The sequence below is a fragment of the Haematobia irritans genome, chromosome 2 (assembly GCF_050003625.1).
Source record: "Haematobia irritans isolate KBUSLIRL chromosome 2, ASM5000362v1, whole genome shotgun sequence".
Lineage (NCBI taxonomy): Eukaryota > Metazoa > Arthropoda > Insecta > Diptera > Muscidae > Haematobia > Haematobia irritans.
Window position 1 is genome coordinate 5,609,076 of NC_134398.1, and position 22,373 is coordinate 5,631,448.

At 31.1% G+C, this 22,373-nt stretch overlaps 2 protein-coding genes across 4 annotated transcripts in view; one reads left to right on the forward strand and one right to left on the reverse strand.

The window, feature by feature from the left end:
• The window catches only part of Pka-C1 (Protein kinase, cAMP-dependent, catalytic subunit 1), a 30,116-nt gene extending 15,443 nt beyond the window's left edge, over positions 1-14,673 (reverse strand). Inside the window, exons 1-2 of one of the 3 annotated variants that reach the window (XM_075293200.1) lie at positions 14,413-14,673; positions 10,284-12,885 (exon numbers count right to left, since the gene is read on the reverse strand). In XM_075293200.1, the coding sequence (XP_075149315.1) occupies positions 11,160-12,221 (1,062 nt within the window). In that variant the 5' untranslated portion in view covers positions 12,222-12,885; positions 14,413-14,673 and the 3' untranslated portion in view covers positions 10,284-11,159. The remainder of the gene's footprint in view (positions 1-10,283; positions 12,886-14,412) is intronic. The other 2 variants (XM_075293202.1, XM_075293201.1) reach the window with 2 other exon arrangements.
• A 1,740-nt stretch (positions 14,674-16,413) lies between these two features.
• On the forward strand, positions 16,414-17,158 carry hoip (NHP2-like protein 1 hoip). The gene is made up of 2 exons (XM_075293203.1): positions 16,414-16,572; positions 16,639-17,158. Exons 1-2 carry the CDS (start codon positions 16,570-16,572, stop codon positions 17,017-17,019), a joined length of 384 nt encoding a protein of 127 aa, XP_075149318.1. The 5' UTR covers positions 16,414-16,569; the 3' UTR covers positions 17,020-17,158.
• The last annotated feature ends 5,215 nt before the right edge of the window (positions 17,159-22,373 follow it).

Genomic DNA, 22,373 nt, shown 5'->3' on the forward strand with positions numbered 1-22,373 from the left:
AAAATATACAAAAAAAAATCTTTCTTTTGTCATTATAATATCAAACTACTAAATTTTGAACACCAAAAAGTCGATAAGTTCCAAAAGAATATTGTAAGAGATGGACTGAATTACCTTTGCTGTTTTTTATGCCTCTGCTCAATAAAATATGCTAATATTGAGCTAAAGCAATGCAACCTTATTTAATTAAAAAATGTAGGAAAATATTTTGCTTCGGCCGATTATTGCTTTTTTGCCGAAAATTGGCTTCGGCCTCAAAAGAACAAACGCATCGGTCGAGCTCTACTAGGGACCTAAAGTTTTTAATATACACAAAAAAAAAATCACGAAAATTTTTCCAATTAAAATTTTAATTGAGTTTTAAAAAATATTCAATTAAAAATTTAATTGATTCAAAAAATTTTTTAATTGAAACAAAAATCAATCACAAAAATAATAGTATCAATTAATTTTTTAATTGGATCAATTAACTTTTTAATTGACCTTCAATTAATTTTTTAATTGATACTATCATTTCTGTGATTGAAGACATTTCAATTAAAAATTAATTGGATCAATTAATTTCGTGATTGAATCAGAAAAAAATTTTTTTGTGTGTATAAAAATCTTAAGTTGGGGTTTGTAAAATTTGGAAAAATCGATTTTTCTATTACCACAGTGGTTCAATAGTTAGCATGTTCATCTTGCATACAGACGGGCTAGGGTTCAGTCAGGGTTTTGGAGTTATTCAGCAGTGTTTACATGACATTTTTGCTTAAAAACTTCATTCGACTGAATACTCTAAGTGAGCTTTATTACAAAATTTCCAGCAAATCAATTCACCCATTTTCGTGTTATTTCGACATTGTACTACTATGTATACAAAAAATACTTATAACCATTCTACAGTGGCAAAAAGGAATAAAAAGTATTATAATACGGTCCCATTTATTATAATAGACCAATAAAAGACAGCATATATAGGTTTATGCAACAACAACAAGCCTCCTTTTTTTGTTTTGTATCGTACCAAGTTAAATGCCTCTAAAAATAATGTCATCGTTGGCAATAAATGTCATTAATCATTTCCCTCCTTCTTCTCCCAAAGGCATTTATTACGAATTGTTTATGTCTACGACATGGGGGGTGGGGGATAATCCTAATTTCTTCAAGATGTTAGCACATTTGCTTATATTACATAGACTTGGATAATTTGTTTCTATTATTGGCAATAGCTGTTGGTGGTTGTTGGTAATATTGGATTTGTCAATTTTGTTACAACATTCTTTGCATGTAAAATTGGGCATGTGTGTGTGTTTTCCTAATTCAATATTGCGGTTTTCCTTCCTTGAATTACAAGCATCTAAAGTAAAAAACAAAAAAACTGAAAATTTTAATTAAATAAGACTGTAGGGGAAAGGGATGTAAAAATTAAAAACTCACATTATGATAATAAATAAAATACAGTGGAACCTCTCGAATTTGGACCTTTCTCAATTACTTTTTAATCCAAACATCCTCTCCCAAATGTGGACAAAATTTAAGCGGCGTTGGATGTCCACTTGTGAGAGGTTTCAATGCATATTTCTTTATTACCAAGTCCAATAAACTGAACTTTAAAGGCAAGAGGTAGTACAGCAGTATGATTCTAGTTTATATGTAACATTAATTTTTAAAAATCAATATCATAACAAAACTTTTTAAAAATATTTAAAAAAATATACCACACAGAACTTTTTCTTGGGAAATTCCATTTCGAAAATATACTTTTAAATCTTTTGATGTGGTATAACATTTCCAAATAATATTGATATTCAAAAAGTATTTTTGGAGTTGCAAATTCAAAATTGATGAGACAACGAAATGCAATATAAAATTTCAAATAATGATTTAAAGTTTCATATGCAATTAAGTGTGGGAAAATTTATTTAAAGGCAATTTAAAGTCTCTCGTAATTGTTGCCACAAGTGCTTAATGGAATTCGATACCCTGAATTTCTTATACTGAAGGCGAGCTTCTTAATTCGAAACTATGTTTTTTTTTTTATCATAAGTTTCGAATTTTGATTTCCCTACCCAAAGTGAACTTAAATCAAAACCAGTAAGAGTTTACAAATACACAGAAAAATTTTCTTTGTCCTTAATAACAAAATTAATTGGCCAATTAAGCAAATCACTGAAATGATAATATCAATCACCAATCTTCGAAAATTGTTTAGTTCAATTAATTTTTCGTTGATTGGATTTTGATTTCACTAAAAGGCTCCATTTACGCCCTTTCTCTTGCACCTCCGATAGCCTGAAAAATCCCCTTAACAAAGTGTAAATTGAATATATTTTCATTGCGGATTAATTTAAACTGAAAATATTTACCTAACTGACTTTATTAAAAAAGAATTTCATGTGTTTTTATTTTGAGAACAAAACTAAAGGTTGATTTACATATCATGCGTTAATCCGTGCATTGCTGGAAGGGATGATATTTTTCAGTTTGAAGCACTCTAACAAAACTGTTGCTTTCAAAGAGAAAATTCAACTCTTCAATCAACGGACGCATTAACGCATGGTATGTAACTCAACCTTAGGTTCTGTCTTCGCCAAAGGCATCATTTTTTTCCCTGTGCTCTTTTCACGCTTCTGTAAGTACGAGTAAGTCAATGCGGATAACTCTTTGTGAATACCAGAATACATGAATACAGTGGTCAGTTAGTCTCGGTGGTATACATACAGCTAATTCATGTCAAAAATATTTTTCAGTATATGACGCACATGAGCCTTTGAAATATCTGTTGTCTTTTGCATTGTCAATCGGCGGTTTGTAAACACGAGATCGAGGTTTCTTCACTTTGTTCTCCGAGACATGCCCCATCACAACGTTTCGCCCGATATTGGTCTGTTGCCATTTCTCTTCAATCCTAGAACACGCATGCTTTGACACGCGTTAAAAATAAAAACAAGAACCTAATTCAGTATGAAATTCGGATACTAGCGTTCACGAAATTGGACTAAACCATTGCAGCCGAGTCAAGTCGAAGTGTTGGGTTAGTTCGGGTTAAAAAGACGATACATGTGTCCCTGACTCGTCGGCGGATATACGCTGGGAGCCATCGTGTTGCAATGGTTAGCATGCCCGCCTTGCATACACAGAGTCGTGGGTTGAAACCCAGTATCGACCAAACAACAATAAGTTTTTCAGCAGTGGATTGTATCATCTCAATAATGTTGGTGACATTTCTGAGTGTTTCAAAGCTTCTCTAAATGGTTTCACTGCAATGTGAAACGCCGTTCGGACTCGGCTATAAAAAGGAGGTCCGTTGCCATTGATAATCCAAGCCGACATTAGGCATGTTCAGTGTTGCCGTTAATTTGGCTCCTTTTTGAACTGCTGGCTCTTTTCTGGCCCTTTTTATTTTGGCTCCAAATTTGTCTCTTTTTAATTTTTCGGTTTTTTTTGCTCCTTTTTATTTTTCTCTAATTAAAGTGATTGCATTGAGGGTGCAGTAAAAAAGTGACGGTTGTAAGGTTGGGTCAAAATTTGCAGTAGCAACCATGTGAAAGAAATAACTCTGACGGTTGCAAGGTTGGGTCAAAACCATGTGAAAGAATAAAATCTTAAATCTGTTCCCTTTGGATGAATTTGTCATTCTTTGAATTTAGTTAACAAGGTCACATTAAAATTCATACCCGAGACGAGACACAAAATGCCCAGCGTTGATGATGACTTTTTTTAAAGAGCCAAATTTATAAAAAAAAATAGACAAATTTTAAAAATTAATTTTGTTGGAAGAAAACTTATTAAAAAATCATAGGACTCGTGTGTTTTTTTGTTTTACAAAGAAACACTGAAATATGTTACGTGTTTAATTCAATTGTAAAAAAAGGATATGAACTTAGTCCATTATGGTCCCTTTTTATGGGGGAGTTTCAGAAGATTTTTATTCTCTTTCTTCATCGTTGAAAAAAGGTTTTTCGGGATTTTATGTTCTGGGACTTTGAAAATGGCTTTGTACTACTTCGGTATGTGACCATACAAATATCCAACAGAAGTTTTTATAGCAGAGTCCGAACGGCGTTCCACATTGCAGTGAAACCACTTAGAGAAGCTTTTAAACCCTCAGAAATGTCACCAGCATTAATGAGGTGGGATAATCCACCGCTGAAAAATTTATCCCACCTCAGTAATGCTGGTGACACTTCTGAGGGTTTCATAGCTTCTCTAAGTGGTTTCACAAATATTACACCTATAGTCTATAGTTTCAACTGAAATTAATATCATAAAACTCTAACTTTTCCGTAATAATTATCAAATGATCTTAATTTTTTTTGTTCCCAACACTTGATATTTGCCTCTTCTTTATAACCCTCAAAGCTTGTAGATAACAACGACTGAGTCTCTATTTAAATGCATTAAAGTGTTCATACTTATCTTTTTAAAAATTTTATACTAACCTTATAGAAAAAGAAAAAACACTATGGAAACTCTTAAGCCAAACTAATCTTAATAAAGTTTTGGTGCTACTTCAACACTACACTAAGTAGGTAAATAACCTTGTAACAGTGCCCTCAAATAAACTTAGATGGTGGATGATCGCAAATTTCAAACAGCAACAGCAGACAACATTAAGCAGCGTCAACAAAAATACAAAAAAAAAAACAATTTCAGCAATTAATAATAAATTCTAAAAGCGTTTTTTTTAAACAGCCCAAAAAGAAAATCAGCCAACACTATGGCTATTAGCTAGCCGGTCGGTGAGACTGTCATAGTGGCACCTGACAGCTATACCAGCCATACAGCCATCCACCATTAAAAAGCCATGTCGCGACGTTTCGTTTTTAATAATCGACGCAACGGCGAAAAACCAGTTGTTCGCCAACAAATAAGACTAGCAACGAAACAGCATTATTGTTTTTGTTTTAACAAAATCAAATAATTAGTAAATATATAATATGACATATACACACATAATACTCGGTACACTGTTGTAGATCGTCCGAAAAGAAAAAAAAAAACAAACAGAACAACAGACAGCTTCGAAAAGTCAACAGACGTATGATTTGCCCCATAAAAATAAATGGCAAGTAAGGCAGATATCAATCGGCTTTTTTTTTCTTTTGTTTTCATTTTGTACGATTTTTTTGTTTAAATTTGAATTTATGCAAATGCTGAGTTGGAAAAATAAAAACAAGTTGAAAATGACTATTCAATGGGGTGATCATGTAATCTTAGATCGATAAGATTTGCATCGGTTCTTAAATGCATTTTATTAAAACCGCTATTTTTTAATTTTTTTAATAAACTAAAATCCTAATATATTTACAAATAAAATAATTCCACACAACTACTGTAGTACAAGAGTATTAACACTACAGTCAAACCTCTCCAGGCAGGACACCCTGAAAAGCTTATAGCTCCCAATAGTATCGTACCTCCTGCAATACCATATGCTTGAGAGTAATGACTTACCATCATACGAAAGATTCGGTTAAACTACAAGAGATTTTCATGAGTACTACCACGTACATATCTCATCCACGTTTATAATTTAGCTCTTGGTAATGCTGCGGAGAAGAACTTTCCTCATAGGATCCGATTTTTTCTTTTTGTGAACTAGCTTCAATCATTAAATAGCTAATACAATCATAGTTGTCAATTAAAACCTTTATTTAATCGTTAGAAAATACACTTAAAAAGGTTCATGTTCAGGGTTGCCATTTTGGTCCGATCGGACCAAATCGAATCTGGTTGATTTTGGTCCATTTTCTTCAAATCGGCAATTTTTACAATTTTGACAAAATTTTCTGTAGAAATACAATTTTAACAAAAATTTCAATAGAAATAAAATTTTAACAATATTTTCCATAGAAATATAATTTTGGCTAAATTTTACTATAGACAAAATTTCCTAAAGAAATGAAATTTTGAACAAAATGTATATAGAAATAAAATTTAGCGATAACTTTCTATAGAAATAAAATTTTGCTAAATTTGGAATTTTGACAAAATTTTCTAAAGAAATGAAATTTTGACAAAATTTTCTATAGAAATAAAATTTTGACAAAATTTTCTATAGAAATAAAATTTTGACAAAATTTTCTATAGAAATAAAATTTTGACAAAATTTTCTATAGAAATAAAATTTTGACAAAATTTTCTATAGAAATAAAATTTTGACAAAATTTTCTACAGAAATAAAATTTTGACAAAATTTTCTATAGAAATAAAATTTTGACAAAATTTTCTATAGAAATGGAATTTTGACCAAATTTTCTAAAGAAATGAAATTTTGACCAAATTTCCTATAGAAATAATATTTTGACAAAATTTTCTATAGAAATAAAATTTTGACAAAATTTTCTATAGAAATGAAATTTTGACAAAATTTCCTATAGAAATAATATTTTGACAAAATTTTCTATAGAAATGAAATTTTGACAAAATTTCCTATAGAAATAATATTTTGACAAAATTTTCTATAGAAATAAAATTTTGACAAAATTTTCTATAGAAATGAAATTTTGACAAAATTTCCTATAGAAATAATATTTTGACAAAATTTTCTATAGAAATGAAATTTTGACAAAATTTTCTATAGAAATGAAATTTTGACAAAATTTTCTATAGAAATGAAATTTTGACACATTTTTCTATAGAAATACAATTTTGATAAAATTTTCTATAGAAAAAAAATTTTGACAAAATTTTCTTTAGAAATAAAATTTTGACAAAATTTTCTATAGAAATAAAATTTTGACAAAATTTTCTATAGAAATAAAATTTTGACAAAATTTTCTATAGAATTAAAATTTTGACAAAATTTTCTATAGAAATGGAATTTTGACCAAATCTTCTAAAGAAATGAAATTTTGACCAAATTTCCTATAGAAATAATATTTTGACAAAATTTTCTATAGAAATAAAATTTTGACAAAATTTTCTATAGAAATGAAATTTTGACAAAATTTCCTATAGAAATAATATTTTGACAAAATTTTCTATAGAAAAGAAATTTTGACAAAATTTCCTATAGAAATAATATTTTGACAAAATTTTCTATAGAAATGAAATTTTGACATAATTTTCTATAGAAATACAATTTTGATAAAATTTTCTATAGAAATAAAGTTTTGATAAATTTTTATATAAAGATACAATTTTGACAAAATTTTCTATAGAAATAAAATTTTGACAAAATTTTCATAAGAAATAAAATTTTGACAAAATTTTCTATATAGAAATAAAAATTTTGAATAGAAATAAAAATTTGACAAAATTTTCTATCGTAGAAAAAAATTTGGAAAAATTTTATCTTTTAAATTATATTAATGCAATTTAGAAAAATCATCCGCTGGTACGAATTTTGATCCAATTTTGGAAAATTGTTGGTCCAAAATAAAAATTCATTGCGGCAACGCAGTTCATATTAGACAGGATGATATTTGTTTTTACAGTGTGTAAAAGCGGGAGTATCAGAAGATTCTATATAAATGAGAAGAGAGCAACATCCGTTGATCATTCGATTCTTATTTTTTATAAGCACATCTCGCACCAAAATCCGAGCGTTTGTATGCGACCCTAAATCTTCTCCTTCGATGGCTACATTTTATTATTATAGCTTAACCAAGAGATATAAAAAGGATGTTTGTCAAATTGTTTAGTGAAAACCCCTTTAGAATGCAAGACGTTCGTTTCAAAATTGCCACATTCCTCATCAATATCCTACCAACCAAGGAGCCACCGTGGTGCAATGGTTAGCATGTCCGCCTTGCATACACAAGGTCGTGGGTTTGATTCCTGCTTCGACCGAACACCAAAAAGTTTTTTAGCGGTGGTTTATCCCACCTCAGTAATGCTGGTAACATTTCTGAGGGTTTCAAAGCTTCTCTAAGTGGTTTCACTGCAATGTGAAACGCCGTTTGGACTCGGCCATAAAAAGGAGGTCCGTTGTCACTGAGCTTAACATGGAATCGGGCAGCACTCAGTGATAAGAGAGTGGTATCACAATGGACTGAATAGTCTAAGTGAGCCTGATACATCGGGCTGCCACATAACCTAACCTAACCTAACCTACCAACCAATTATCATGAATTCACCAAACCTATTGTGAATTACACCCGGACCTCCTGAAAAAAAATGGTTTTGATACTCGAGCTTGCCTTCAGCAGTTTATACAAATTTTCCATCGGAATGATTTTGTGTCATAGGGGAAACAATAGACTTTTCAAAAGATGGTGAATGTCATATCCTGTACGATATTCAGAGCATAAGAATAGGGAAAGTAGGTTGTACAATTGCCTTTCCGGGCCATAGGTACAACCGGGAAACAACTTTTAGTCAAAAAGATTTTTTGAGCCTTTTCGCTTTTAACGTTATATGGACCCAACAAAAGGTGATAAATATAATTTTAAGGGTTTTACAAGAGGTGAACCATATCGACTTTCTGCAAGAGGGTAGAACGATCATAGAGCTACACTATGTCATACGCAGAAAAACGTATTTTTGAGATAGATAATAAAGAAGGATACGTTGAAAAAACAAAAAAAAAATTTCCAAAAGGTTTGTTCTTCACACAGAAAAATAGTTCTTGTCTTCAATCACGAAATTTACCCTTTCACTACCGATGTCCACTTAGAAGGACATTTGAAAAAGACACTAAATTCTATTTTTCCACTTAGTTTCGATTTATTTATCGATGTTGTTTTAAAGTAGAGGCTTTAATCTAAATAAGCTATAAATATTGTCCATATTGGTGAGGTCTAAAATACATTGTTATAAACTTCTTTAACAATAAACGAAAAATACGAAATTTGAGACAATTTTTCTACTGTATGTTTCTAGTAAATGGACATTTATATAAAAAATTTAGATGATATTTTTACGGGTTCTTTTTTATATTTTTTTCTCAAACTGTGAAATTTTTGACAGTAGTGATGATGGTAAACAATAAAAGAAAGAAACAATAGCGCTTATTTTCGTAAGGCCATTTGATCATAAATCAAGAATCAATTTTTCAGAACAAGCTCATATAGCTCTTGAAGTAATTGAGGTAGGTTTTCAAAATAACAATTTTTTTCTATATGCTGTTAGTATAAGTAAAAATAGAAGAAAAATAAAAGTTTTTAACATTAGGTTTGTTTCGGTAGTGAAAGGGTTAATTGATTCAAATAATTTCTGTGATTGAAGTGTCTTCAATCACAGAAATGATAGTATCAATTAAAAAATTAATTGGGGGTCAATTAAAAAATTAATTGATTCTATTAATTTTCGTAATAGATTTTTGTTTCAATTAAAAAATTTGTTGAATCAATTACATTTTTAATTGCATATTTTTAAAAATCAATTTAGACTGTAACTGGAAATTTTTTTTTGTGGAAATTTTTTCTGTATTTACTTGTAGGCTAATTACTTATCACAATTTTACCGTAATGGGACCATATTGTGAACATTTCTAGTTTCATAAATTTTGCAAGAATAGATTAAAAATTTTTAACAGGAGGATTTTTTAAAAATTTGTTGCTGTTTCTCAATAGTATTTGTACCATTATGCTATATATTCAACGCAAGCTCAAAAATTAATGGTTTGAATCTCAGATTCTTGCTTGAATTCGGCCAACTGTTTGTCCAGTGTAAACGGACCATAAACCATACTGAATTTCTTTTTGGCTCTAATATGAAGGTTTTCATCATTTATTAAAACAGGCGATAGATTTAAACTCATATTGGACTTGGACTTTTTTTTCATTATTTCTTCTTAACCAACTTGCCAAGTATCAAGGCGCTTTGTATAAAATTCCCCCTTCAACGTCTTTCTATTTAAATAACAAATACCATAAGGATATTCTAGGGAGCTAAAATGGATGCCAAATCCCTATAATTAAAATCTCCACATGTTATTTTGTTTACAAGCCATAACAAAAATCTACGCTGTTGGAAAGCCATTCAATTGACCTTAGCAAATGCAACAATTACAAAAAAAAAATAATGGAATACATGCAGAGCCACTAAGAACATTCCCATTCATGAGGAATGTCAATAAATAAACAAAGCTAATTTTATATACAAACATCACTCTCAGTTTAATTAAATAAAAACGATTAAAATACATTTAAAATATATTTATACACACATTTAACAAAAAAAAAACAGGACACATAATAGGGAAAGGAAATTTTATGCATAAACACAAATTGATTGCATACATTTATGACAAAGCATTGTGGCAAATTATAATGGTAAGGAATGAATGATGAAGAAATGCAAACTATTTAATGGAATTCCAATGGACACACTTTTGTAGTAACACTCACCATATATAGTTATTCTTATTAACAATGATGGCTGATAGCTTTGAGGCAGATGCAAACTCGAATGGGCAGTTGCCGACACAAGGAATTGCATTGCTATGTTGTTATTCGGTTTGTGTCTGGTTTCGTTTAAATCCAAGAATGTTTTTGTCGAAGATGTGGAGATTGTTGTTCTAACATAGTACGTGTATAGGATACAGGATAGATGGAGTTATTACGATCGATCAATAAATGTAGTATAGAAATAAGAAAAATCACCATAGTAGCTGTGGATTTTCATATCAATGTTTATGTCTTTTCAGATTTGTTTTTTTTTTTTCATAAAATTTGGATGCTACTTTGAAACACCATTCATGCGTCCATTGTTTATAAAATAAAAACCCGCGAGTTATTATGGGAATACATTCCGGAAAATGTTTTTAGTTGTTGGCGAAAAATTGCACTTATTTTCACATCCTTAGACATTCCATCATAGAAATTGATTTCCAGAAAAAAAAACACAAACATTTTTTAATTCCGACCAACTATGCTTTGGTATTATTAACCACCCCTCCAATTTAGATGCAAAGAATTTTTCTTTATGGTCTGTTTTTTTTTTCAGTTTATCCATTGGACCTTGCTTCAACATTTTATTTTACTTTTCCATAAAAGCACAAAAGTACTAAGTCGAGGGCGATGACTACGAAGATGATCATGATGAATTTGGAAACGAACAAACAAAGTGTAGTAAGTATCACTCAGTATCCACACAACAACCAGTGATGATTAGAATAATAATGGACGCAGAGGTCGATGGTGAACGGACGAATGAGCGGCGGACAAACAGGGAGCGTGGAAAAGAAAAGTTGTTTGCAATGTATAAATATCTTTTGAACAGAATTAGAATTCAGCAAACTCTTTGGCGCATTTTTCGGTGCTTGAGATCCGCAACGCCTCTTCCTCGTAGTCATCAAAGTTACTGGTGTCACCTGGGCCCTTACACCGGGGCACAAATGGAGCCTCGATTTTCTTTTGGAAGATCGCAATCCAGTCTGTGGAGGCAAACCATTTCTGATTTTTGATATCGTTCACACCCGCCTTCAAGTTGCCATAGCGTTTGGTTAGATCGACTTGCAAGAGATTACGCAGCAGGTCCTTGAGGTCTGAACCAAAGTGGGAGGGGAATCGAACTTTGCCCGAAACAATTTTCTCATAGATTTGTATGGGTTGGTCGGCAAAGAATGGTGGATAACCGGCAGCCATTTCATAGACAAGAACACCAAGGGCCCACCAGTCGACGGCCTTGTTATAGCCCTTTGAGAGAATGATCTCGGGGGCGAGGTATTCAGGTGTGCCGCAAAGGGTCCAAGTGCGACCTTTGACACGTTTGGCAAAACCGAAATCAGTTACCTTCAGATAGCCCTGCGAGTCAATCAACAAGTTCTCTGGCTTCAAATCGCGATAGATAAGATCAAGGTAGTGCAAGTACTCGAATGCTAGTACAATTTGGGCCGCATAGAAACGTGAATGGGGTTCGGAGAAACGACCAACCTTACGCAAATGCGAAAACATCTCTCCGCCGGGAACATATTCTAGAACCATGTACAAGTTGGAGTTGTCCTTGAAGTGATAGCGCAGCGATACCAAGAAAGGGAATGAAATAGCCTGCAGGATACGCTTCTCGTTGAGCGTGTGTTCGACCTGTTTTAGTTTGACAACCTTTTGCTTGTCCAGAATCTTCATGGCATAATAGTCTTTTGTCGGTTTATGTTGTACTATCATGACACGGCCGAAGGAGCCTGTGCCCAAAGTTTTAATGCGTTCAAAGTCTTCAAGAGAGGCGGTGTTGGTTGGATTGCGACGCCATTTATCCTCAAACTCTTCTTTGGCCTGTTCGAGGAACTCTTTGACGGTTTCGGCAGCATCCACTTTCTTGTTGGAGGTGGTGGCGTTATTTCCCATTTTGGATATGGTACCAGTTAGTGAAGAGAGGCGGAAAGTCGCTGTAGCCGACACCGAATTGGCAACGTCTGTATTAGAATCACCGGCGGCAGATGCCTGGGTGGTAGGCGACGAAGTCGATGACTGAGGACCTGTAGGTGGTGATATTTTGGGGCCTTTTTGCACACCGGCAGCACCCAAATTCAGTGCAGATGATGTAGCGGATGTGGACGCCTGGGGCCTTGCAGCAGCTGTGTCGGATTTAGTCGCTGTCGCCAAAGATGACGGCGACGACTTGCTAGACGACGCGCCTGGACTGCTTGGCTCAAGCTGTTTTCCCAAATGTGTGGACTCCTGCTGCTGGCTGGATTTGTTATCCTCGCTGCCGCTGCTAGAAGACTGGGGAGTTTTCTTCTTTTTCAAAAAGCTCAAAATATGTTTCGCAATTTTGATGAATTTTCAAAACCTGGTTGCAATGAAATTATTTTGGCTATACAATGTAGCGCCTTGATGATTTCGTTATTCGATGCGATGGAAGGGATGATGATGCTGGTAAATTCTGATGATCTCTCTTGTTTTCCAAGAGTATTTTTTGTGGGATTCACTGTTTTGTTTTATGCACTTTACTTTTGGTGATTTAATTTTAATTTTTATTTGACTTTCTATATGTGTTTTGATGGTTCATCTGGAAAATAATAAAGAGTAATTTAACCACTTCTTCAAATGTAAAAAAAGAAATCCATTATGAAGTTTTGGGTATTATTTTGACCACTAATACTTGATTTCTTCACATACGCGACACACACATTATCACATGATAGAGAGAGATAGAGTTGTCATCGTATTTTGAGAGAGAGAGAGTGAGACTAGAGAGGTTTGAAAATCACTTAAAATCAAAGATCCTTCAAAGATCAAATCTTTGTAGATTGATTGCCGGGTGTTATTGGTATTATAGTAATATAATTGTTATTTATTTACTATTCAACATGCTATACACTGAAAAGAAAAATAAATAACGAATAAATTAGAAATCTAAGCCAAATAATTTGTATATATTTTGTATGCTAAGCCCAAGAACTTGCTTTCGATTTTGTTTTGTCCTCCATTTCTTTATAATGTGATTAAAATCAATATCGATTCATTTTTTATATAGACTTCACATAGAAAATATTCTTCAACATTAGCAGATTAGGTTTACTTATGCTTTTCTGAATAAAAAAACAATAATTACAAGCCCACTACTTTGAGAATAAATTCTACAACAGATTTTTTCCACTTCCAGTAAATGCTGAAAAATTCTGTATTTTGATTGATAGTAAATGAATATCGAGTTTAATATGATAAAAACTTGAAGAATACACGGAAGCAATCATTTTTTTTTTTAATTTTTTCTTTGCTCAGGTGATCATTTTGCTCTCCGCCTTTCTCTCTCTCGATCTCTCTACTTCTCTATTTCTTTTCTTCATATTATAAAATGCAAACATTCGATTACAGCTGATTTTTGCGTCATTAGGAAAATTTTCTCTGCCCTTTGATACAAAGTTAATATGATTTTAAATTTTTTTCATTAAACACATTTGCAACAAATGAGTGGACCAAGCGGTAGATTACGAGTTTTTACGCATTTTCACATTTCTCAAATTCTCGTGTTTCGTAATACTCAGGCAATATGATACACATAGAAATACATTCATCCTGTTGTCAAACACTTGTTTTGAGATTTCGTCTCCTCTTTTTTTCTTGCACGCATTTTCACTTTGACAAAAGCCTTAATTCTGTATTTTTCACATATTTTACGTTTTCTGTTGCTTCTTCTTGATTGTACTATGTACTCGATTACTTTTTCCATCTTTCATATTCATTGTATATATTTGAAATGTGGTATGTATGTGTGTGCGTATGTAGCGAACGAGCGATTCGTGTTAGTGTGTGAGTGTTTATCTTTTTTTTTCATTATATTTTCTATGTACACATTTTTCAACTAATTTAGCCTCGATTTTTTTCACATCTATATTTACGCTGGATTTTCAATTTCCCATTGGCTGAGATTTTCACTTTTGTATTGGCATTGCAGTATTATTTAATAATTAATTCTAAATTTCCTCGTAGTCACTGGTATTACTTTTTTGTATTGAATAATCGATTTTTCATTCTTATAGCACTTAAATCCAATTAGAAAATGGAGAATTAATTTTCTTTTTGGCCAACCAACCTTTACTTGTTACTTTTCTACACTTGATTTTAGAGCTGGTAAAAATATGTGTATGTGCGATTGATTAATTAGTAACACTTTTTTACTTGCACTCTACTTAGATTAAGTTATTTTAGTGATTTATTTTTTCGTTTTTATGTTTGCTTTTGGCTTTTCAAATAAGACGACGGGGCGCGGAGCAAAGTTAAATAATTTATTTTTGTTCTTACACCTTACACTTCACGGTTTCACGGTTATATGTGCCATTCTTATGCGCTGTTCTCGTCAAAACAGAATGCAAAAGCGCTCCAAATGGGGATTGCACCCCCCCCCACAAAATTATACTTCGGAGTTGCACTGCTAACGCCGTTATATTTTACGATATAAAATTCTAATATTTCTAAATTAAAGCGTATTGCGTATTATTATGCGTCTATCGGCTTTATTGTAGAACTCGATATAAAATACTATGAAAAATAAAACAAATATGTGAAAATTCTTCATTTGTTGTACAAACCCAATAAACATATGATGACCGTTTTTCAAATGTGCAGCCCTAGGCCGACTGTAAGTCTGGGCGGCGCATTATTGGCCATTCAGGTTATAAATTTATTCGGACGAAATGTCTGATTTTGTAAAGTATCTTACAGTGTGGCCAATCGCTAGGAATTATCGGCGATCACTAAATAATCGATAAATGTGTATTCGATCCCATTAACAAGCTGCGGTATCGATTTTGTCTTCGAACATAACTTATAGTGTGGCCAATATCTGGGATATGTCCGGACAAACTTATAGTCTTGACGGCACATAAATCAAAATAAAAACTTTAAGGAAAGGGCTGTTTTCTTTCAGCACTGGATACCCTTAGCCGTGAAGGACTAAAAGAAAACAGAGTACTCGTTTATCCAGAACATCTCCAAAAATATGCAACACTGTCATCAGCTGTTCAAAAACAATCACAGAAAAGAAGTGAAATCTTGCATTTTTAATGTATGAAATGCTCCAATTAGTAATAAATGTTTATTGCTGCGATTATTTATGACACTATACCACTTTGAATTTCATGTTTTTCGACCAATTAGTCACAATAAAGTGCTATTGTGAATCGATGAAGCGTCACTTTATCAAAACACAATCTGGCAAGATCGGCGCGACTTGCACTGATGAGATGTTCTGGATAGAACACCAGTGCAACGGTGTTCTGGATAGCCCATACAAATGTTGTATCCAGTGCAAAAGAAAACAGCCCCATTATTAAATTATTTATTATATATATTTTTTTTAGAAAATGGATATATTATACAAAGAATTTGCCTCAAATCGAAAACAGTTTGAAAAATTAGAATTTGAGGAATATTCTTGCTAATGTGCTGAATTCTGCTGTTGTGGGTAATTTTTGTTGTCGTTGAGAACGTGATTTTCTCAACTTGAATATAATCCTAATCCTATGAAAAATGTTTAAAAAAACCTCTATCCCACAATGACTTTGTGCCTGGTGGATATTCATCAACGTCGTCGGTAACGGAATGTGGTAAGCGTTATATGCACATGTTGCCAAATTTATCTCCAATTGATATGGATAAATTTGATACTGAATATGCTCATTGTCACGTTTTCATAGCAGCTTCTTTTTACCAAAGTCGTAAATACGTAGTATGCGGCCACATCCAGTTAGTAATCTGCCTTGAAAAACACACAAAGGTCCTGGAACTTCATCCAATTCGGTGCGATACATAAACTCTAACGACGAGCAGGTTGGATCTATGGACATCAATAAAGTCACTATTTGTGATTTGATGATTCAACATACCAAATTACAACAACAAAAGAACAAAAAACACAAATGACAGAAATATTCTGTCAAAGTAAAAAAAATTGCAATCAGCTGGCTACTAATTCTACCTTTTAAGTGTACACAGTTTATTGGGTAGTGTCATTCGGTAAAATATTAACAGAGTTGGTATAAAAAACATACGTTTCTTTTGCATCCCTGATGATAATGTGTTTCTTAAGCCGTTACTGTGACTATGTCGACTTCGTGATCTAAACGAAAACACGTGCATAAACGTTTTCCAGATCCCTCAGTGAAGCAACAAGCAGAGAGGTTTCTTAAAATTATTAAAAAATAAACAGAAATTATTAACATTTTGTGAATAATACCAAAAACTAATAATCATGGTAAGGCATTACACTAAACATACTATAAAATATATATTCAAAAATGATTTATGTGTACATTTACAGACAGAAGAAGTCAATCCAAAAGCTTTCCCCTTGGCCGATGCCCAACTAACAGCTAAAATCATGAATCTATTACAGCAAGCTTTGAACTACAATCAATTGCGCAAAGGAGCCAATGAAGCTACCAAGACATTGAATCGTGGTTTGGCCGATATTATTGTGATGGCCGCCGATGCTGAACCTTTGGAAATTCTTTTGCATTTACCATTATTGTGTGAAGATAAAAACGTGCCCTATGTTTTTGTACGTTCCAAACAGGCTTTGGGACGTGCATGTGGCGTTTCTCGTCCGATTATTGCTTGTTCGGTAACAACCAATGAGGGTTCGCAATTGAAGTCCCAAATTACATCCATACAACAGGAAATTGAAAGACTCTTAGTTTAAGCTCCATTTAGTATCTACAACAGCATTTGTAAGTTTACAAATTTAATATACCACAAGATAATTGTGAAATACCCCCAATCTTTTGTACAAATAGATTATACAAAACCTAATAAAGTTTTAAAAATATTAACAAATGAAATGTTTTATATTGGCCATAGAATTGTAAATGATTTCAAAGTAAAGGTGGGTATTAAGTTCGAGTTTAAGGTGAATATTAAGTTCGAGTTTGTATTCCTTAAAATGGATTATTAAAGAAAAGTAATCGTAAAAAATTATGTTTTTAGCGGCTAAACTCGAACTTAATACCAACCTTTAGCCGCTAAAAACGTCATTTTTTCACGATTACTTTTCTTTAATAATCCATTTTAAGGAATACAAACTTTGTGAAAATTTGCTTTGGGCTTTTCCCCATTAAGTTATAATAAAAGTTGCAACAAATATGTATAATTTCATGCATTTTTCTTACTGATTTAGTTTTCACTTTAGCGATTTTATCGGCTAAACTCGAACTTAATACTCACCTTAAGATTCTAATAATTTGAAGGAGACATTTTGTAGCTGGTATACCTAGTAAGTCGCATAACTTTGCATATCATAATTTAATCGTATAGAAATCAAAATTGTCTTATACCTACCCCATTCACAGGCTCGAAATCTACTAAAAGTAGATTTGAAATCCATTTTTTTTGTAAAGCAAATGACAGTTGAAATTTAGTTAATGTGGATTTTGGTAGTGTAATGTGAATGAGGTATTATGTTCAAGTAGTAAAACTAGGGAATAAATCTAAAAAGTTTAAAGAAATAAAACGCATTTGAAATATGCCTTCCAGGCACGGTTGCCACTCGAGCCAAAAATAATCTATCAAAATTGGAAGAAAATTTTACCAAAGAACTACCAAACAAAACTATCTTATTTTGTCAAAATTTTATTTCTATAGAAATTTTTGCCTAAATTTTATTTCTATAGAAAATTTTGTCAAAATTTTATTTCCATAAAAATTTTTTAAAAAAATTTATTTCTATAGAAATTTGTTTAAAGATTTTATTTCTATAAAAAATTTTGTCAAAATTTTTTAAAACAGTTCTGACGAAGTCAACCGAAATATGGGAAAATAAAAAACACAAGAAACCAACAATTTCAAGTTTAATTTATAGACCCATAGCCGAGATTATGAGATAAAAAATCATAAAAATTAAAATAAAAAGGTCAACAATATCAACAACAAACAAAATTTTATTTCTATAGCAAATTTTTTAAAAATTTTATTTCTACGGAATTTATTATTTTTTTAAATTTATTTCTATAGAAACTTTTAAAAATTTTTTTTCTATTTTCTATATTTTTTTAAAATTTTATTTTTATAGAAAATTTTGGCAAAATTTTATAAAATAAATAAATTTGACAAACATTCTTTTCCTCTGTTGGTTAAGCTTCTCTTGTAGTTTAGTCAACGCAATGGTTTTTAAACTGAGATCAAAACAAAATTTTATTTCTATAGAAATTTTTGTCAAAAATTTTATTTTTATAGAAAATTTGTCAACATTTTATTTCAATAGAAAATAATTATTCAAGATTGAAAAACGATGTCAAGCTTGAATAATTATTTTCTATTGAATAAAAGAAAGATCGAATAAAATCAAAATTTCTAAAATTTTATTTCTATAGAAAATTTTGTCAAAATTTTATTTCTGTAGAAATTTTTTTAAAAATTTTATTTCTATAGAAAATTAAAAAAAATTTAAATTATTTATTTATTTAATCAAACTGATCCTCCATGGGCCATATGTTGATAGATATATAATGTAGAACAATAACTTGATTTAAAATATAAGTAACATACATCAAAAATTGCTAAGGCACTAATTCTAAAACTATAAAAAAAAACTTAAAATCTAAAAATCTAGCAAAATCCTCAATGAACATTTTCAAAAAAAAAAAATTGTAAATAAGTGTGAGACAGAAACTGCCAATGACTAAACTGTTAAGCTTCCTGAGCAAAAAGGGATATTAACTTATTTTTAATTTCTATAGAAAATTTTGTCAAAATTTTATTTCTATCGACATTTTTTTAAAGATATTATTTCTATAGAAACTTTTTTAAAAATTTTATTTCTATAGAAAATTTTGTCAAAATTTTATTTCTATTGAAAATTTTGTCAAAATTGTATTTCTATAGAAAATTTGATCAAAATTTTATTTCTATAGAAAATTTTCCTAATTTTTTTTCCTATAGATAATTTTTTCAAAGTTTTATTTCTACAGAAAATTTTCTCAAAATTTTATTTCTATAGAAATTTTTCTGAACATTTTATTTCGAAAGATTTTTTTTTTAATTTCATTTCTATAGAAAAGTTTCTCAAAATTTTATTTCTATAGAAGATTTACTCAAGATTTTATTTCTATAGAAAAATTTCTTAAAAATGTTTATTTCTATAGAAAATTTTGTCAAATTTTATTTCTATAGAAAATTTTGTCAACATTTTATTTCTATTGAAAATTTTGTCAAAATTGTATTTCTATTGAAAATTTCGTCAAAATATTATTTCTATAGAAAATTTTGCCAAATTTTATTTCTTTTTATGAAATACCTTAAGTTAGAGAGGAATATTTTGCAAAAAATTAAAAATTCGACAAATCTACCAAACAGTAAAAAATCTACCATTTTTTGGTAGAATCCTACCAACTGTGGCAACCGTGCTTCCAGGTTCTACAGAATTCAAAATGGAAAATGGGGAAATAGAGTGTATAATCCATCTTCGAACATGGTCAGCCTGTAGATGGTTCGCCATTGGAAGCAACGTTATTAAAACGTCTTTGGATTTCATCCTAATCAATAATGTTTTACAAAGAGAAGATGGGGGTATAACAAGTTCATCCTTTAAGGGAGAAATATACAAAAGGGAGATTATACAAAAAATCACTTGGTGGATCAATTGGTCATCCCCTCATGCATTATGTACTACCTGTTTAGTAGAAGTAGCAACACCGATTGGTTATTATAATTTTTTATTTGCTCATTGCTTTATAATATTACTATATTAATCATATATGACCCCACAACTGAAATGGAAATATGTACAGCTCTACGGGCTGCCATCGACCAAGACACAGGAACGAATTCAGCAGAGTCGGATCGCTTCCTTGACTGTGGAATGAATTTAAACAACATAAAATTCTCCTTTTTAGACGACTTTTCGTTTGGAGCCTATTACACCCAAAGAAATGTGTTAGTAGACCGAAAAATCTGGTAATATAGCAAAAAGTACACGCAAAGAAATGTGTTAGTAAACCGAAAAATCTGGTAATACAGCAAAAATGGATTAAATAAATAAAAAAAATTAAAAATTAAAAATATAAAAATATAATGAAATTGCTCTGAAAAATCTGAAAATTTCTTAAGTTAGGGCCTAAAGGTGGGTATTAAGTTCGAGTTTAGCCGCTAAAGGTGGGTATTAAGTTCGAGTTTAGCCGCTAAAATCGCTAAAGTGAAAACTAAATCAGTAAAAAAGTCATACAATTATACAAATTTTGGTGCAAATTTTATTATAACTTGATGGGGAATAGCCCAAAGCAAATTTTCACAAAGTTTGTATTCCTTAAAGTGGATTAATTAAGAAAAGTAATCGTGAAAAATAGCAATTTTAGCGGCTAAACTCGAACTTAATACCCACCTTAAAATCGTCATTTTTTCACGATTACTTTTCTTTAATAATCCATTTTAAGGAATACAAACTTTGCTAAAATTTGCTTTGGGCTATTCCCCATCAAGTTATAATGAAATATGCAACAAATATGTATAATTGTATGCCTTTTTTTACTGATTTAGTTTTCACTTTAGTGAAAAAATGACGATTTTAGCGGCTAAACTCGAACTTAATACCCACCTTAACAGTAAACAAAATGTTTCCTGATCACATTTTGGAGTTTTAACGATATTAAAAAATATTTTTGGTTTTTGAATACTTTGAATAAACTTTGCCAGAGAATGAAGCACTATAATATAACAGCAGACACCGTCTGCTGTTCTTACAGACCTTTGTTATGAGTGTAGTACTTTTGGCCGGCAAAAGTTCACAAAAACTTGACTTAATTCGAGTTTGTACGAACTTTAAAAGTCGGAATTAAATTAAAGCACTCTTGGATTATAGCTTATTTCAATATTATACTATCATGTTATTATGAATGCAAAAATAGAGACTTGGACTTTTCGATGATTTGTGTCTATTTTTAGGCCCATATTCAGTATCCCATTCACTGAAATAAAAGACAGGGTTCTTTTAAGACTTTATTCTACATACGATCGGCTTTTTATTGTTTAGGTATTTATTTTTCATGTTCATTGATGTTGTTTGTTTTTGCTTTTTTATGTATATTGAATTATTAATTTAAATTATGCCTCAATAACATGATATTTTTTACTTTTTAAAGTTTCCTCTGTATGTTTTATGTGTGTATCTAAGTTTGTTGTTTTATAGTTATATGCTATGCGCAAAAAGTATTTAAGTTAGGAGTTATTATAAATAAAATGATAAAGGATCTTTTGTACAGGGGCTACTATTCAATATTTTGGCCTATAATTGCCCCATATAAAAACAAGAAATAAACAAGGAAATGCTAAATAGGTCAGTTTTAAGTTATACCTTAAAAAAAATACAAAATAATAATAACCAAAATATTTATATGGGGTGAGGGTGAGGGGAAAATTTAGCTTGGATCAGGAATAGAATATAAATCTGTTCTAATTTTTTTTTGTTATCGTTTGTTTTGGGATTTCGTTTTTGTATGTTCACTTTGTGTTTAAATATTTTAACTACATACAAAATTATTGGGTGTTGGACCTACCAACAACAACAGGCTATTATTTTTATTCACTGCTAACTGGCAAACTATGATCTTTACTAAAAATCATTGGGATGCCTATGTAATTGTTGTTCTGTTTATTTTGTGGCGAGATAAACTTATTTCTTATGTTTTTGTTTTTGTTTTTTTTTAATCATATATCAGTTTATTGTTGTCTAAAGTTGTTACAGAAAAGGCATAAGGATGGGATGTCATCATCATCACCATAAGTGATAAGAAAACAAAAGTGGATAATTTTCATGGTTGTTATGGATTGTAAATTTTGGTTAGCTTTGTTTTTGTTGCACTTCATGTTCTATGTTCTTCTTGTTGTTGAGTCTAGTCTATATTTACTTGCTGTTGCTCTTGTTATTTATCTAGTACATATAAAGTTTATAATAATTGATTGATTGTTTGATTGGGTTGATTTGTTTAATTTATCATGTGTCATTTGCTGTTTTACTGCAGCAAATCTTGCAGGTTTGCACTTCTTGCTGTATATGGTTGTTGTATT